At 34.5% G+C, this 18,420-nt stretch overlaps 1 protein-coding gene across 23 annotated transcripts in view; it reads right to left on the bottom strand.

The window, feature by feature from the left end:
* CAMK2D (calcium/calmodulin dependent protein kinase II delta) overlaps positions 1-18,420 on the bottom strand; it is a 162,085-nt gene that overhangs the window by 16,837 nt on the left and 126,828 nt on the right. For 10 of the 23 annotated variants that reach the window (XM_085222861.1, XM_085222862.1, XM_085222859.1 and 7 more), the window contains 3 exons: positions 14,195-14,254; positions 12,548-12,589; positions 9,943-9,991 (listed from right to left, as the gene is read on the bottom strand). In XM_085222861.1, coding sequence (XP_085078987.1) covers positions 9,943-9,991; positions 12,548-12,589; positions 14,195-14,254 — 151 coding nt within the window. The remainder of the gene's footprint in view (positions 1-9,942; positions 9,992-12,547; positions 12,590-14,194; positions 14,255-18,420) is intronic. The other 13 variants (XM_085222872.1, XM_085222876.1, XM_085222874.1 and 10 more) reach the window with 2 other exon arrangements.

Genomic DNA, 18,420 nt, shown 5'->3' with positions numbered 1-18,420 from the left:
CGAAAACCCTGCAAGTCTATTGCCTGCCTATGAAAAAGTAATTCATTAGGTATATAGGCAAATTTCTGAAAAATCATCCCAGCAATTCCATTTAATTATGGTGACAAATAAAATGAATGCATCTTCTATTTGAATCTTCATCATATGGTGATGTTAAACTTGTCAGGTGCAGTAAATAGCCTTCCTTTTATTTACGTGAATTATTTCTAAATATTCTCTCTAATGTTTACACTGTGGCATATGTTGGCAAATGATTTTTTTTTTTTTAATGACAAACCATCTACAGTCTGAGAACAAAGCTATTATTATGGTCACTGTAGTTACAAGACACTGCACTAGTTTAACAACACATTAAATTAATCATGGAAGCTGGCTGCTGTCCTAAGAAATAATCATATTAAAAGACTCTGTAACTGAGACATTAGTAAGCTTTGCCATTGTCAACACTTTTATTTAAATTGTGCTCCCACCTAATCACTCAGCTGATAGTCAGAGAAATCTTTTGCTTTCCATTATTTTTTTTTACATGGAAAGTCAACAATGATCACCAGTTCTCTATCTCAGATGAAAATCTACCAAGTTTACCAGCTAAGAAATCAATATTTTTCACATAGTTATATGTGTGCAATTATAATTGCTACTTTACAACAAATACAGAGCAAATTCAGTTCTGTAACACACAGAGTTAACACTATTCAGTCTATTTCAGTTCACACTTTCTTACCGCTGTGCTGTCACAAAACAAAGAGTTCTACTGGCCCAGAGTTCCATGGGCCTTCCTTTCTGTCTTAAAAATGGGAGTGACATTTCCCTTTTTCCAGTCAACAAGGACTGAACGCCACAACTTTTCGTGATTTATGATGGAGAACAATTTATGGCCACTTTTAAAACCATACTAAACTCGACATTTTTAACACTTAAGTTGAGGACAACGTGTGAAGTTATAGGGACTTTACAATTTCTTTGGTCATTAAAATTACTTAACTAACTGAAATAAGATATTTATATGGACAAACTTATTTTGAAGGCTCAGAATGAATAAAAATATCTGCAGCATATTCAGATACTGGATTAACTTCTAGTGTTTTGCCTGTTTGTATTTTGGCAAGCTCTAAATGTAAGTCATATAACAAATCTGCTAACAGGCTAACTACCAAATGTAGCAGCATCACCCAGTAGATTTACCAGAATAGTTTCACATGACACTCTACCTTCTTGATAGCTAAGCAGCTAATTATTATTAAGTTTTATTATTATTGAATTCCTTAAACTGTATTTTATCTGCACCATTTATAGGGGCTTTTTTGGAGAAGTTTATTTTGTGGAACAAAGTGACAAAGAAGTGTGCTTGTTTCTGAAGTCACAGAATCAACAGAACATCAGATCTCCAACTTTCTTAATACGTCATTATATATACTGTGCCATTTCTACACCACACCTAAATTGTTAGCTATATTTAGTAGCAAAATTAGTACGAACATCTACATTTGAACTTTAACAGTGTCTTTCACACTATTAACTACTCAATGAAGCAGACAATGTGAGGCAGCTAGAATTCAGACCTGAAAATTTGGGGATGCAATGGGATTTTCTGGGCATATACACTGCAGGTGAAACAAAGCCTTATGGCAAGTGTTAGTAATAGTTTAAGTATTATGAAAATCTATCTTTCATATTAATTCCTCCCGTCTTGAAGGCTCTGTGCAGTTTGCACTATCAGTATTTGTGTTCAACTTTGAATACAGTCACCTTACCTTACACTACAAGAACAGCTTCTTCTACCTTTTGTGCAAGAAAATGTCTATAGCATAGTCTGCCACAGTGATACACCATTAACTTCCTCTTCTGTCATGAGACAGTGAAAATCTTACTTAGAAATGTTTTTACAACTTCAGAAAAAAATAATTTAATTCTCACTTGTCCAAATAGTGATCTAAATCATTAAGAGGAGCTCTTTCATTGCACAGCAGTGCTTTGCTTTCAGTATCAACAGGGTACCAGGTTGCCAGTACCTAACTACCCTGCTTCTCACTAATAATAAGACTTAATACTCATGACTCGAGACAGTCAAAAGTCTCATCATCTCCAGAATCGATTCCTCTCTTACTTGCATTAATAGCACTTAGTTAAAATTCCACTCAAGTGGAAAATAAGGCTCAGGTCAATTACAGACAACTTATCTTTTAAAGAACCTATTTAGACCAGACGTTCACTAGTGCATATGTCAATTCTTATTATCCTCATAATATACAAGATCAGAATCTGCCAAGCAGAGTGCATATTCTTACGAAATCATACCCCATTTCAACTCGTAAATTACTTCCCTGTTAAAGAATTTCTGAATGAATTTATAAACAGGAAATTCATCTACCCAAGTCTCTTCTGTTCTTCTTCTAATCAACTAATATTTTACCATTTCCTCTCCTATTTAAACTGTTCAAACTCTAAAGATTTACTTAACAGCTCACTGGTCACAAATCATCACAGATCTCTTCTTAAGAGCGCTGCGAAACTTTTCCATTGCCGTGGATTGATGCTGTTAATTTAACAAATGTTCCAGAGTTTAAAGTTTGGTTTAACAATGTTGATGCTAAAGAAAGTAACTTGATGGCATTCATAAACATAATAGGTAATTAATTAATTTTGAGACCCCATCCAGGATTCATGCCAGAGTTGAAGAGGAACACCTCTAAGGAGATAACCTCTGCATATATATTTTTCTGAATATAAATAATTTTCTGAAAAAATATCTATTAAGACTGTAACTATAATAATTTTTTTTTTTTTTTGAATAATAAAACCTGGCCAAAAAATGAATTGGTTAAAAAAAATAACAATTTGCTTCTGTAAGTCCAAAGAAACAATAATTCCTGGATTGGATACATCACAAAAAATCAAATTTTTTGTGCTACTCTCAGTTGATGGGGGAAGAAAGAGAAGGAGAGATAAAAGAGATCATCCGAAAAGACGAATCTCAACTTACACAGTGAAGAGGAAGGAGTGGAGTGAGAGAACTCAGACTCAAGTGAATGACTCTGTGAGTTTTTATTTTTCGTGGACTTGCCCGCTGAATTCATGGAAAGAAACACAACATATGAACAAACAAAGATGAAGAGGTAGAGTGTGATCAGAATCCTCATCAGACACTGGCAGCAGGAGAGGCCGCTGGGGCATGGAAAGGATGGTGACCACTGAGATGAAGAAGCAATGGAAGAAGAGAGGTGGTGGGTGGAATATAAATTCTCCATGTCACCCTCCTTTGTGAGAGCTGTATGAGGGTCAAGCAGATGTAAAGGAAAAGAAAGAGAAGGCCAAGAAAAAAAAAAAAAAAGTAGTAATAATTTAATTACATGCAACAAGAACTCATAAAACTTTTGAGCACACAATGTTTATGATGCACTTCTGGGAAGAAGTAAGGGTTTTGAAAAACAGCGGTAAAGGGCATAGCCATAAATGACTCTGTTCAGATGCCAGCACAGATTTAGCCTTCTGTCCAGAACTGGGATATACGGGGTTATGAAAGATCTTAAAAAATATTAATTCTTAGAATTTTAAAGGCTTTTCTCACAAAAGCATGTTCTAAGTAGTTTACATTCATTTCTTTCCCTGGTTAAAAAACAGCACGAAAATGCAAACACACATGCACAAAAGAGATGTAAAATGAAATAAATTAGCAAAATATCTGAAATTACATACTTCTAATTGGTTAATGTTTTGAAGTTGTGTACCTTTTAGATTTATCAAGTGGCACAAATTAGCCAGAATTTATCTAATCTGTAAGTGCTCTACTCCTCAGCAATTCTGTCCACTGGAAATCATCTATCGTACAAGCATTTCCATGAATTCACCAACAGCAGCAAAATAACACCAAGGGAAATCTACCTTTCCTGACCAAGGTAAATTAAACAACTCAGCCTTGCATAAGTTTGCAAGCATTGTTGGCAAAAGTAATGAGGGTACTCTACAGCACTACTAGAATAAATAAATAAATAAATAAATCTTCTATAAAAAAGATGCAGGCAAAGGATTCCAGTCTCATTAACACAGGAAATAGAAATTCCTCAAGAAATCCTCAAAAAAAAGCGTTGACTATGGCCCATTTTTCAATATGCTTTTTCTGTCCAGTCCTATCCTTATATTAAGGATTACTGTCATGCATATAAGCACGAATAAGGAATTTGAACTATAAATTCAATTTCAGTCTCAATTACAGAATCATAGAATGTCAGGAATTGGAAGGGATCTTGAAAGATCACCCAGTCCAATCCCTCTGCCGGAGCAGGAACACCTAGATCAGGTCATACAGAAACACGTTCAGGTGGGTCTCAAATGCCTCCAGAAAAGGAGACCTCACAATCTCTTTGGGCAGCCTGTCCTAGTGTTCCGTGACCCTCATCATGAAGATTTTTCTCATACTTATGTGGAACCTCTTTGAATTTATTAAAACTCACCAATACTTGCCAAATACTATTTCTAGTAAAATAAATGTTTTGTTGTACATATTTAAAAAAAAGATACAGACATGAAGATGCTCAATATTATTTGAAACAAAACCTGTGTGAAACTTAGATGAAAAACAAGCCTGAATACAGTTTTCAAGGTAAGGACACCTGCTTTCAACAGTTAAAAAACAGTGATATCCTGAAGAAGAATACTGTATACTTTCCTTGAAAATTGAGAAAGATAAGAATCTGCCCCTGAAGACAAATTTATAACATTTTATATTTCTAAATTGCTTTCTTTTTCTTTCTTTCTTTCTTTTTTTTTTTTTATCATAACATTTCTAATACTTTGTATAGACATGCATATGCACACACAGTCCCACAGGGTACAGAAAAATGTAACAGCCCTGGATATATTCTATGCCACACCGACTCACATGATCCACACAATTTTAATGCTCTTCTGAAAGACTAAATTCAATTAAAAAAAATAAGAAAAGCACTTGATACAGAGCTGAATATCTTAAATGTTCATGGACTAGTAGCATGTACAAAAGGAGGAACTTGCAAATGTTTGTGCTGCCTATGCACAGAAAAATAAGAGAAAAAAGTACATAGACTGCATATCTGAAGTAAAAAACAGCCATTCTCTGTGAATTGTAAGCTATACTGTAGTACCAAATTAATTTTAATTTTCAACTACAGAGGGGAGCATCCCCATTACCCTTCTCCTTCACTGGAAGGAGAAAGCCTCTTTCCTTGTTGTATTCCATGCTGTGAAGAAAAGCAAAATGGTTTTATCACTTAAGGCAGGGAATATTCCTTCTAGATCTTAAGTTTGGTGACAAGCATCATCTTGAGCATCCATGTAAGGACCCAAAAAATCAGTTATCTGAGAGAATTTCCTCTGTTACTTCTGAGATCCCTATCAGTTCAATCTAGCTGCAGATTTTGTCACTGCTGTCCTAGAAAACCAACATCCAGAAGTCAAGCTTGGTGTAAGACAGTATCTTTCCTTACAGTCCTGGCTAAAGTATATACTTTGAGCTTCTAACATGCAAGAATAACTATTCCCTGAATCATTCTAGAAATTCGACTGCTAGCTTTAATTCAAAATATAACATTCCGAAAAGCAACTTGTCTTTTGAAAGCTAGAAAGACTGGAATTGTCAGAGGAATACTATAAAGTGAAAAACAAGGAAGCTTAAAAACAATTAATGTCAAGCAGATTGAACTTTTTTTTTTAAATAACGGAAAAATAAATCCCTATAATATGAGCATATTATGTTTGATGAACAGGGCAGTGGTATGGCCAAGTATTAGGGCATGGACTCAATGCCAAAACAGCTGCACTGCTGTGTGAGATTACTGCAATTGTTTCAGATGTTACAGGTCACACTGTCATTCTTTGTGAGGAAAAAGCATCTCACCTTCCCACCACGGCAGATGAAGAGCAACAGCATCCTACTGTTTTCTCTTTTGCAAGCATACTAACATGTTTCAGCCTTTTGTAGTCTCCAGAAAAGATACAATGCAATACTCTTTCCAGAGTACAGCCTCAAATTCTCTTACTGGTTCATCTGCTCATTGCTCTTTCTATCACTACTGCACAATAATGGATCAGGAACCTAAAAAAGTAGAAAACTTCTTTACTTCATCTTACATCACTTATTAAGATTTTATCCCTCAGACTTGTGATTATATACAAGATCCTTCTTTTCTGTTTTGAAAATGAAGCATCCAATCACTCCTAATTGTGATACTATAAAATTAAATATAAGAATTAGGAAAATATACTCGTTGTTGTGTTGTTGTTTTTTTTTTTAATTGCATTTAAGACGTAATTCTGCATGCTAATCAAAATTTTGCAGATAAAAATTCTACAGTTATATCACCAAGCAGAGGCCCTGTAATTAAGCTATTCATTTAATGAGGTTAGCTGCTAAACCATGGTTTGAAGGAAGCCGTACTAAGTGCTATGACTAAACGGAAATCACACTGTGTTTTTCTCTGCATCAGCTGCACATACCTGTAATTGCTCTCCAAGTCAACACTTTGCATTAACTCAGATCACTATTAGCGGGCTGTTATTTAAAGTGAGTGGGTACTGGCTGTTAACATGCCCAAGATTTTGTTCAAATGGAAGTGAAATGATTCATTAAAACTCTGGAAACCAAGAGCAATATCACTGACTTAACTAGAGCTAAATATAGTTTAACGTAAGTTACAATTTGCAGCTACATTTCTAGTAGCAGTGGATAAAAATATATCCACCAAAAGAAAGTCATTGTCAACTATGCAAAAGTTGAGAAATTTATATCAGCGTGTAACACTGCAGAAATTAACTATACAGCATCTGAGCTCTTCAGCCTTTCCCAAAGCAGTCCTAAGAGTAGCAGCAGAAGCAACACACTAAGCTGCCATAGGCTTGCTTTGCTTTCCTCTGCAAGCTGCCATTGATGTAAATGACCAACAAATTCCACATGCACCATAATATAACATCTTCACTTTCAATACTGCACTTCATGCTTCATAAATTTTGTTACATCTCTTCCTCACCATCAATGCAAATGGTATCTATTATACTTTGGATACTAAAGTAATGCTCAAGGCCACTTCTTTCATTTCTATAAGGTAGATGAACCACTGACATGAAAAAGATAATTCTTTATATGTCAATAAAATAAGTATAAAAAAACACATTGTAAATAACTAATCCATAAAATGATATATAAGGATTTGCAAAGGTCATGACAATTCTGAAGACACTCTTCAGTTTTCAAACAATCAACTAATATTTTCCACTAAAGAGTAACAGAACAGTAAATTAAGTGAATGTGAAAGTCAAGAAATATATTTAAAACACAGGCATTTCATTACTTACACAGTGAAAGCATCCCAATGAAATGTACCTGACCTATGCTGAAATAACAGCTAACCGTAGTTTCTAATTTCTCTGCATGTAGTTTTCCTGTGACTGAAGTAAAAATAAGTAAAAACTTCATGCATTAGAAAAGGAATTTGACAAGTGAAAACCTGAAAATCAAAAACTTATACTTGTGATCACTCTTTAGAATTTCACGAGTAAGTGAAACCATGTAAAATCTACAAAGCCAAATATTACTCCAGAGAAGGTTTCTGGAATAGCTACAGATAACTGCTTTTCTTATCCTGCTGTACTCTTGGTTGTTGGTCAGCCAGTATAACAAAGGGGTACACAAACTTTTTTGTTCATATCAAAGAATGCGTGAATACTTTTCACATACATTACAAGTCCATTTTTTTCAAGAACTGTCAATCTGTTCAATGAAACTTGCAGTACATGGAATAAGAGCGTGACTGAGCTATGGAAGTCTCTCATCATATTAATAACAAGTATTTCTAAATAGAATTTACACATTTTTGTTTCTGCTCTTTGCACAATTAGGAAATAATACCCTACATAAAAGGTGTGTGATCTTAAAATAGCCTAGAAGAAATCAGCAACCTACAATAAATAGTGGATATTTTAAACAACATTTTAATAATCTAAGTAACTTTTCATTTTATTAACCTCTTCATAAATAGTACATTGCAATTATCCATATCCTACTGTTTGAATTTCTGTCTTCAAAACTCTTATTACTTTATGGATAAAGCCTTCTAAACATTCTGTAGCATATATACTGTCATCTAGAAATGTCCTTTTCTGCTTCTCTGAATTCTATTCAGAGAATTCTATTCTTCTATTGAATATTTCTAGATTTGTTCGTTGGTCTTGTATTTGTGCAGAAACCCTCAGAAATATAAAACAAGTCTAATGTGTAAGTCTGTACAGAATATAGACTTACTCTTCTGCCACTGTGCATTTCCTCATACTCATTAGTGGAAGGTAACTAAGGGAGCAGTAAGGACACATAAAATGTCATCTTTTTCTGAGCACATCAGAAAGAGAAGAAAACTAGTTAGTAAGTATATCATTGCATTCTGGATATAGAATAAGTTTAGCCCAGGAAATTGCATCTTGATCTTTATTTTGCTCTTCCCTTATAGGGCACAGGGAAGGAATTAGCACTTCCTAGCTATTCCTGACCCTCTGGCACACAACCTTTGCAGTAACAGAATAGTGGACTTGCATCTCTATGAATTATTTAAATTTCTTTTCCGTTATTGATTCTTCTGAAATATTTGAAACATAAGAACACTGCGTAATAAAATATATGCTATATGAACCCTGGATATTATTTGATAGCACATGAAAGGTGAGTGGAATTCAAATCTGCTTGTCTTTAGAAACTGAAAATGTATCATTTCCCAAAATAACCAAAAAAATTATTTACTTACAACATGAAGCACACACAATCTTGCCATGTAAATGATACTCATTTGAACTGTCACTCAGACAATGGTGTCTCTCAATGAATAAATTATCCTATATTGTATTCCTTGTTTAATATTTGATTAGCAAACATCACTGAATCCTAAAACAGTATGCTATCAATGTATTAATCTGGCATTACTGGTATTTCCTTATGAACCATGGATAGCGCCTGTACTATAAACCAGAAATTGAGTACTAGACATTTGTGATACAATTCTAAATACTTTACGACTAGATCTCTTCTAAATTCTAAAATGCTCTCATACTCTTCTGAGACAAATGAAGCACGTGGGTGGATTCAAGCTGTATTTTAAGCTGCAACTTGCTAATACATACTGTTAACAAGGATTCCTAAGTGCATTACACAGCTTACAACATTAAGCAATCCCCATACTATATAATGATTAACTAAGATTTCTCTTCCCTATTCCCTATCTTTTCTTTTTACTACCATCTATGGCTTGCACTTCACTTCTATGTGTAACATTTTCCTTAGAGGCTGAAAAACAATCATTTCTGTGAACAGTGAAACACAAACCCAATATCTAGTTTAAAAAGAAAATGTTATTAAATAGAGTAATGACATAGTATAATATTTAATGGGAAAAAAAAACACAAACAAAAAAAACCCCAACAATTTCTGTGAAGTTACAGAATTAATTATATAGGAAAGTTGTTGGTTTTCCTTTTTTGAAGAATGAAAGAATATTAAAATAACTGAATGGCCAGAACGAAAGAGGAATATGAAGAAACACTGGCATCTGAACAGAATAAAAATTAAATAGTGACCTCAAAAAAAAAAAAAGAAATCTACAAAAATTAAATATCCAAACCAAATGCAAGCTACATTCTTCATCTGCTACTACCACTACTAGAATAACTATTTTAGCTAATAAGCATTAATTTCATGTTCTTCATTTCAAAATGTCCAGTGAAATGATATTTGGGCAACTGAAAACCCAGTGACAAGTCTGAAACATGTCAGAAGTAACAAAGAGTGTAAAGATAATTTCATTTAAAAAAGAAAAATAGTATTTTCTCTTATGATTCATTAGGAGTTTTGTGTTTAGTAACTTAATGAAGTACATTCACATAACTCATGTTACTGCTTCTCCAAATATTGCAAGCTTAAAATCATACCTTTCACATCTTCATCTTCAATGGTTGTATTGGAACTCTCTGTGGATTCCTGTTGAGAAGTAAATATAAGCAGAATGTATAAAAGAAGCCAACTTATTTATGAGCCTTTGCAAATTACAGTTAGTTACAGATATCATGCAAAGCCTGGAAGCATAATGGGATGTAGTTCGCAGACAAATGGTCACACACTGACTGAGACAATGTCACCTTAAACTGATGTCAAACATTGTCTCTAACTACAAAAGGGAACATAATAAATACATTTCCTGCTGTCTAGTGCTTTTACTTCACAGGAACGTAAAGGAAGTATGTTTTTTCTTTAACATCCAGCTGTACAAAATCCTTCTGAAATGTTAGATGAACCTCAGCCAAGTAAGAGGAGAGCTTGCCATTTTAACTGATTAACCAGTGATTAACAAACTACATAAAGTCAGTCGTTTTGTTCCAGTTTTTAAATATGCAGACTTCTTCATGCTGCATATCAAAATTGGTTTTCCACTCACAAGACATATGCAATGTACATTAAAACAAAGTCTGGGAGTGATTTTAAGAAAACCAGATATTTCTGTCGCTTTTATACTGTGTGATTGAAAAAAATCAAAGGAGACAGAGAATTGGTAAATTTACGATAACAACTTGGACAAACTGAAGCATCTTTCAAGCAACCATTCAGAGAAATGACTCATCTATCAGATAGTTTAATTTAAACCTCCACTCTGTTAAAACGGCAAGAATACTGCATCTCAGTCTTTCATTAATTACAGGATACATGAACTAATACAGATGAATTCAACAGGGCGTTGTCAAATCTAATAGGAAAATATTTTTAGAAAGCATGATAGTTTTTAAAGTTGATTTTTTATCTGTACACTTTTTTTGAAAAGTGCAATCAGCATTTTTTTCTTCTTTTAATTCACAGCTCAATAGCAAAAGGGATAAACTGGGCTATTTTATACTGAAAGACAGACACCAGAGATGGAATTGTATATAACTCTTTAAGTGATTTTACAGTTAAGTAACTAAATGAGAATTTGACAGTGCCCTTTATTTGCTAGCTCCTCACAAGGCTGAGAAGAAAGAATGTTCCAATAGTTAATGAATTACTTAGATTTTAAAAACAAAATGTATGTGCATTCATAAATAAAACTACATGAATCAATTCACACACAAACAAAATCGAACAAGTCACCATGCTTTTCTGGTACTAGCTGGTGTTAGACGTTTCACTCTACACAGATGTATCATGCTCTTTCACTTCAAGTATTAGATACTGATGAGTAAACAAAAACCCCACACGAGTACAAGCTGTGAACACCATGCACAAGCTCACACGGCAGATGTAGCCTGTAATATTGAAGCATCCACTCCAGTTGCCGTACTATAATGAATAGACTTTCACAAAAATTTAGGAGACACTCTCCGAATTAAGTGGTTTGTTTGTCTGCTGTGACATTTTGGGACATTAAGTATTTTATTTGCTATGATTACATAATAAAGACAAGTAGATGTAGTCACGCCAATATTTTGTTTCCTTCTGGTCTTTAGTGGACTTCAGCAAAAAAGCTTAGATTAGAATTCAAACACAGGCTATTTGTTGTCTTTGAGTTAAAACTTGGGAAGCTGAAAAAGCAGTAACATGAAAATAAAAGCTCGAAGTTCTACAGAGGTACACAAAGGAACAGAGTATACAAGCACAATACACACCATCAGCACTGTCATGCTTGAAAATGTCTGCATGCGTTATTTTTTCACTCAGATTCAATCCTTCTCTCATAAAGAAATCACAAGTAGTTAGACTAGATGGACGAAATGACAATTCTTTATGTCAGCACTGTAAACAGTGAAATTTTTGCTGAAGAATAAGTTCTTTGCAGGAACCCTAGGAACATATGTTATGTTCAAATAGATGATATTTCCTGGCCCTTTTCAAGTCCATGCATGGAAAAAACAACAACAACAACAATAACAAAAAAAATCCACAAAAAATAAACCACGTTTTAGGAATCAGCTACCAAACACAAATGCCACAGTACACACACACACAAAGAAAGCAGCAGGAAGAAAAAAATGAATAAAAAATAAGACCTCTTTGTTACTTGAAATGTTAATTTGTTTTGAAACAGCTCAGCGATGTTATGGAAGAAAACAAAGACCTGCACAAAAGGCATGTCACAACATGATATATAGGCATGCTGAGAAAAAACAGATGGGATAAACTGAAATTATATCTTTATCTAAGGAGACAACTGCACATGAAACTTGTTGGTATAATCTCACCACACTCTGAGAACAACGTTCTTTTTTTCCCCCTCTTAACTTAAGAGAATTTTCAGCTGAAATAAGCAGCACATAATGCTCCCTGAGCCTTGCTGCGGAAGGTGCAGAACTCTGCCAATTGCTACTGACTCCCCTGTGAGTTTCAGAAGCGCGGCACCCAGCAGAACACTGATGGACACAGATGAAACAGGCTCAAAAGACACCGGATGTAATAAATGCAGGAATGAGACTTTCTTCAATAAATTCCCTTTTCGCCCTATTCTGCTGTGGAACAGTGAATGAATTGTGGGATTTGAAAGGCAAGATGGAGTTGATTCTTTCTGAATACCTTATTTCCATCAGGGTTGTGGATAACTGTAGTTTGGGGCTCCTGAGCAAGAACAAAATAAAGAGAAAAAGAGTTCTCATTGGTAAACACATTCTCATTAGCGTGAGGGATGCAAGAAGAGCCAGCTCAGAAATGCTGAACAGTGACAAGAGCTGAAACAACCGTTAACTGTTGCCAGAGAATGAAACTGGATGTCTCTATTATAGATTTCCTCAGCAGCAAGCCAGCAAAAAAAGACCATCTCACCAAATGCAGCAGCATGCAGAGACCTTATTCACGACCAATGCAAGCAGGGCTTTGAAGCTCCTGAGACCTGCAGAGGCAGAGGCTTTTTTTTCTTCCTTTTTTCTCTTTTTTCCCCACAAGATCACACTAAACACTTTGCTCCTTTTCTTGTTTAAGCCAGGTCAGACAAGAAGGCCAGAAATGACCTCTTTAAGCATGTTTGCTTGTATTAATATTAACACAACAGTGATGAAATAAAAATACAGATGGATTGATGAAGATTGTAGGAGCTAAATATCTTCAAACACTACAGTGTTTAGGAAAATATACCAATTGTTACCAATTGCTGCCCAGTTGGAGCTGCAAAAAGTAAACAAAAGAGATCTTGGCATCACTTTCAAGCTAAATTTCCCCAAATCCTTTTCTCTTAACAAAAAAAAAAGATTAAATAATGTTTGAACCAGCAGCTGGCCGGCATACTTTCTGCATGGATCATTGTAAGTGGCCATGTCTGAGAACCTACAGACATATACTCATGTATAAAACCTGTTAACCTGCCCTTAAAATTACTTAGCAATGTATGCTTCAGTTCTAGGGGCACAAAAAAATTAAAGATGAAAAATCTGAATCAACATGTGTGAATTTTTCATGTTTCCAAAGTGATACATGCAGGCATATGGGAAACCTCACTAAATTAGCTACTCATTATATCAACACTTTTATTTGTGACCCTTGTGACACGTACATGCCTAAGAAACAGGAGCTTGCAATAGAAACTGTTACGAACAGCACTGATTAGCAGTATGTTCCTAGCAGTGCTTGTTAATGAGTAATGTCTCCCGCAGACTTAAATGCAAGAGAAATAAGCTAGAAAGTTTAGGACTACATGCCTCTAGATTCCAGGGAAGACTTGCAAAGTCCTGCTGAGTCTCAGGAAATATGGAATAAAAATCTGAATAAGGTCTAGTTTATGGTTACCTAGCAATAATCTTGTTACTGTCCTTGACATCAGTACTTATACTAAGGCAAAAGCAGAGAAAAAAAAAATATATATATTTTTTTGGCAGAAGGTTAGCATTAAAAAGATTCAAACAATCATCAGGCAAAATGCTAAGAGCAACATAAAAGCGCATTCTCCTCACTTTCTGGCAGAGCATGCAAAAAATTCAACTACAGTTACAAATGGTACGACCATTGCATCCAGCTTCCACATAATGGTTTCTATTAATAAACACGCTGCAACAATGGACTTCCCCACACACACAAAAAAATCACCATAATTCAAACAAAAGGAGTTTTCAAAACCTGTTCTTAGAAAGCAAGCGGGGTAAATGCATGAAAAAGCAAAAAAAAAGTAGGGAGAACAAACAGAAGACAGTCAAAAACTTCAAGATAGCATGAGAAGGAAGATTCCAGGTATACCAGCGCAGGGGTAGGAATATTTTCCTTGGGGCTGGTTACCACGTTCGTTTTGTTGTTTATCTGTAGGTATGCAGAAAATAGAAACAGACAGGCCTTAGAACTCTTCGTAGACACTGTATCTATATCTCTCTGTATAGAACATCTATATACAGATATAGATATCTATATATAGATATAGATATGGAAATAAAGAATCACAGAAAGATGAACTTATGAACTTGAAAGAACGCTAACAATAGATCTTATAGCTAGCTGCAACCCCTCAAAAAAAATTAGCTACGACTATATGATGCGCTATATGAAGTTCTGTATACTGTATAGAAGATCTTGTCTGTGACACTTAAAAGAACAGAGAGCGTTTAAATGGTAGTTATAAACATACAAGAAGAGAAAATAATTAATATGGGCTTGAGAAGAGTACTAATTTGTCGTTATGACTTCATATCATGCAACAGTATTAAAAAACTGCGCTCTACTTTACTTGTTATTTCTTAATTACTAATCGCTACCATAAATAATATTTGATTCCTCATAGCTTTTCAGACATCTATAGATTATTTCTATCGTCTTCTGGGAACAAATCTGAATAAATATGACTAATGCTGGAAAGAGACTAGTGTCTCTTCAACTTTTTTTGGTATTATTTTCTACAAAATAATTGCCAGCTGTGATCTTCGTTAACTAAAGTTTCCTGCAGTAACTGAACAGCAGCCTCTCAATTTAGGCACCATAAATTGAAACGTAAGGTTTCACACTAGAGTATCTGTAGTCTTAAGCCACAAATCACTGCAGATCTGCTTAACTTACATCTAGGTCATCACGCTAATTCTTAAGCTTAGCACAGCATCACCTCTACAAGTCTTTTGACTTTTACTTATATAAACTTCCAGTGATGTTAGCAGTAACTGTAAAGTTATCTGATTCTTTAAATCCATTTTTTAAAATCCAGCTTTCATAAATATCATGGTATGAAGAGAACAGAAATATTGAAAATCATGTACCAAGCCACTGTTTACATGCACTAGAAAGCAAGACTTAATTATCAGTAAAATTAGTTCGAAATATGTCACTTTTTCTTTCACTATTATTAGAAAAAAATTTCATGTATGCTTCCATCATGTTTAATTTTAACAAGAGCAGTCCAAAGCAGCATGCAGAAATATTATTAGCATAAACAAAGAGTCTTGAAAGACTTAGATCCAAAAAATATCTACTGAACCTTTTAATCATAGTGCTTAATAAAAAATGTGCAAAACAAAGAAATAAAAGTACAAAATTGTTTCCTTAATGAACTGTTGTATCACTTCATCATTTAAAAGAAAAAGCACTAGTAAACTTCTAAGGTATTTTTTCTTCTTAAAGAAGAAAAAAATGGTTTTCTTTCTAAAACCAATTAGCAAATGAAGATGTGTTATGTAATATATATGAAAAAGCATAAATAAAGAGGAAGTCCTAGAATAGGACTGAATAAAGAGAGCCATAACATCTGATTTCTAATTTAAACTAACCAATGACTCTGTAGCCTCACATGAAGTACTCAGCTTCTCAGCAGCGCAGTGTAGTGCAGTGCTTCTGTCTGTACCAATGCTTCAGTTAATTCAAGATTCTGCAAGTTAGCACTGCTGGCAAAGTTCTCTGAAATCTATTAATGTCCTCAACATTTTTTTACTATTATTTTACTTTGGTACAGGTGTGGCAGATGATTTATTGATAGTATGTATTATGCCTGCAGCTTAGCTGAAGTCTCATATTGAACGTGTCTAGATTATAGAAATGTCAGCAGGGTTTGCATTACCTAATGACAGACTGCAAATTTCCTCACCATAGCAAAGATTGACTTTGAAGAATACAAAATAGCCTAGTTAGTTAATGGCAGGGAATGTTGTTCTTATACTACACATTATTTAATAATATTTGTGATAGGGCCTCCATGTCCCATGCAGGACAAAAATAAATTTCATTGATTTAAAATCAAAGTTCACATTGGTCTACAGTAGAAGGACAAGATACCAATTTTTCTTTTTAAATAACAGTTTTTCTAAAGAAACTGTCATTAAGAGAAAATGTAAGTATTATTGATCTCCAAGTGTTTATGTTCCAAGTTAGCTTAGTTATTGCCAAGTAAGTTTCATTTATCTATTCACTCTTACAAACTTTTGGTGATATTTCAGCCATAAGTTGCAAAGGTGTCTGAACTCAAGATAGGGAGAGAAAATTACCTTGGTGCATAATTTCACTCACACAGAGAGGTATTAGTGAGCATTTCATATTTCATTCATTATTAACTTGTCGAGATATTTATAGGGCTGTGAGATTGGTAAAACCTGAACTCCTCACTCAGGAAAAACTTTTTAAAAAACACCCCACTACTTCTATAGATGAAAGTTCTCTACAGGAAAGTTATGGAATAGTGAGTACACATAGAACATTGCTTGACAGCATACCAACCTTTTAAAACAAGAGAAAAACTGTGTATTACGTTGTATCATTAACGGTTCTTATTTGGCAACAACGTAGTCCTTAAAAGACTACAAAAAAAAGCACTTAACAAAAGGCACAGATGCACGTAAAGTAAAAAACATGAAATAAGAAACAATTTCACCAGATTTCATACAGTCCTATTCAGTAGTAGCTTAATAAAAATAAAATAAAATAAAAAGTGATATGCCAAACAAATGCTTGCTGTTGAATATATAATGAAAACGGGTTAATCAAATTCCAATTCCAATTTTGCCTGAGTAAGGAGAGCAGGCTTGGGTCCATACTCCCTTGATGAAAGTCCTATAAAAATAAATAATATCCATTACAGCTACTGCTGAAAACTGCAGGAAATATATTCAGAACTTCTTAAAACTAACAAGAATAGATCATTCATTATCAAAAGCAGAAAGAGATAGCAACTAAAAATTAATTATTCTGTATACACAGTACTTTGAAACTTAGAGAGAAAACAGCAACAAGCCTTATACCTTCTCTCTCATAGAATATATACTTGTGCTTATTTGTTCATCTATTAGACATTGTGCATTTTGCACTTATTTTAACAGGAGAGGGAAATGATTCCAAAAGGAATAAAAGATTTTCATATGAAAAGTTCAATTATACTCATGTGGTTATCTTTTATTTGATGTGAAGAAGGAAAACTAGTGCATCACTTGTCAAGTGCCACCCTTATATGTCTGATCACGGTGCAGGCTGGACGAACACAAATATGCCAACAGCTGAGCCAACTGCAGAATAATTACACATCTTTGGTCAAAATGTTACAAAAATATTTTAAGAAACAAGATCTGCAGCTTGGGGCTTAATCTTTCAAATAGCACTTCTGTAATGAAAAGATAAAACCCACTTCACATTTGGATACTAAAAATATCTTCACCACATGTTTCCAGTAATTCTCATTTGGGCACTGTAACCACTGATCCTGTCAGTGAAACTCTTCACTCACTTGAAGAGCAGACAATTTACCTACATAACTGCATGCCTTCTCAGACCATACCAGCACTTTTGCCTTTCAAGGAGAGTTGCACATTCCAGTGAAAGGTGTGGATGAGGAGCGTTTGCCTTATTTCTACCTGCGGCAGCAGCACAAGAGGCCTGGGATATCACAGCAGATGATCACAGACCTCACAAAAGTCAGATTCAAAACCACAACAAACAGGAATACAACAGGTTGTTGTGTGCGATCGCAGAGGCCGAATGAATCCATGGCTATAGAGTAGGCTGAGGAGAAAGAAGAGAGACTGGCTGCCAGCTGGGATGTCTTGTGACAAAACTTTGAGCCGTGAAGGAAGTTAGTTGGGAGATTGTAGTAGAGAAGGGCTGTGAAATTGTTTTTTGACTCCTAAGCAATTAGTATGGCATCCTGACGTATAGCTGCTCAATTAAAGGGGTTCACTGTGCAGAACAATGTAGTTTGAGTTATGTAATTAATATTATTAGCTCTAAATAAAAGGAGATTTTAAAAATTAATGGAAGGCTATTATAGGATTGCTATTCTGTTACTATTTTTATTTACTAAGGATAGCTGCATTGGCCAATGTTACATCTACTTTTTGTTTGTTTTCATATGTCCCCAGGTTAAATAAATAAATAAATACATAAACAAATAAATAAATAAATAAATATCTTGCTTGGAAGAACTGGAGAACAATTCAGTGTGGATGGCATATAGCAACTGCAGGCTTAAAATTCACAAGGTTGTACTGTAAAGTCTTGCAGCTCCT

This window comes from Meleagris gallopavo, chromosome 4, assembly GCF_905368555.1.
Source record: "Meleagris gallopavo chromosome 4, MGAL_WU_HG_1.1, whole genome shotgun sequence".
Taxonomy (NCBI): Eukaryota; Metazoa; Chordata; class Aves; order Galliformes; family Phasianidae; genus Meleagris; species Meleagris gallopavo.
The sequence above is the reverse complement of the archived record's forward strand: the minus strand, read 5'-3'. Positions and strand labels throughout refer to the sequence as shown.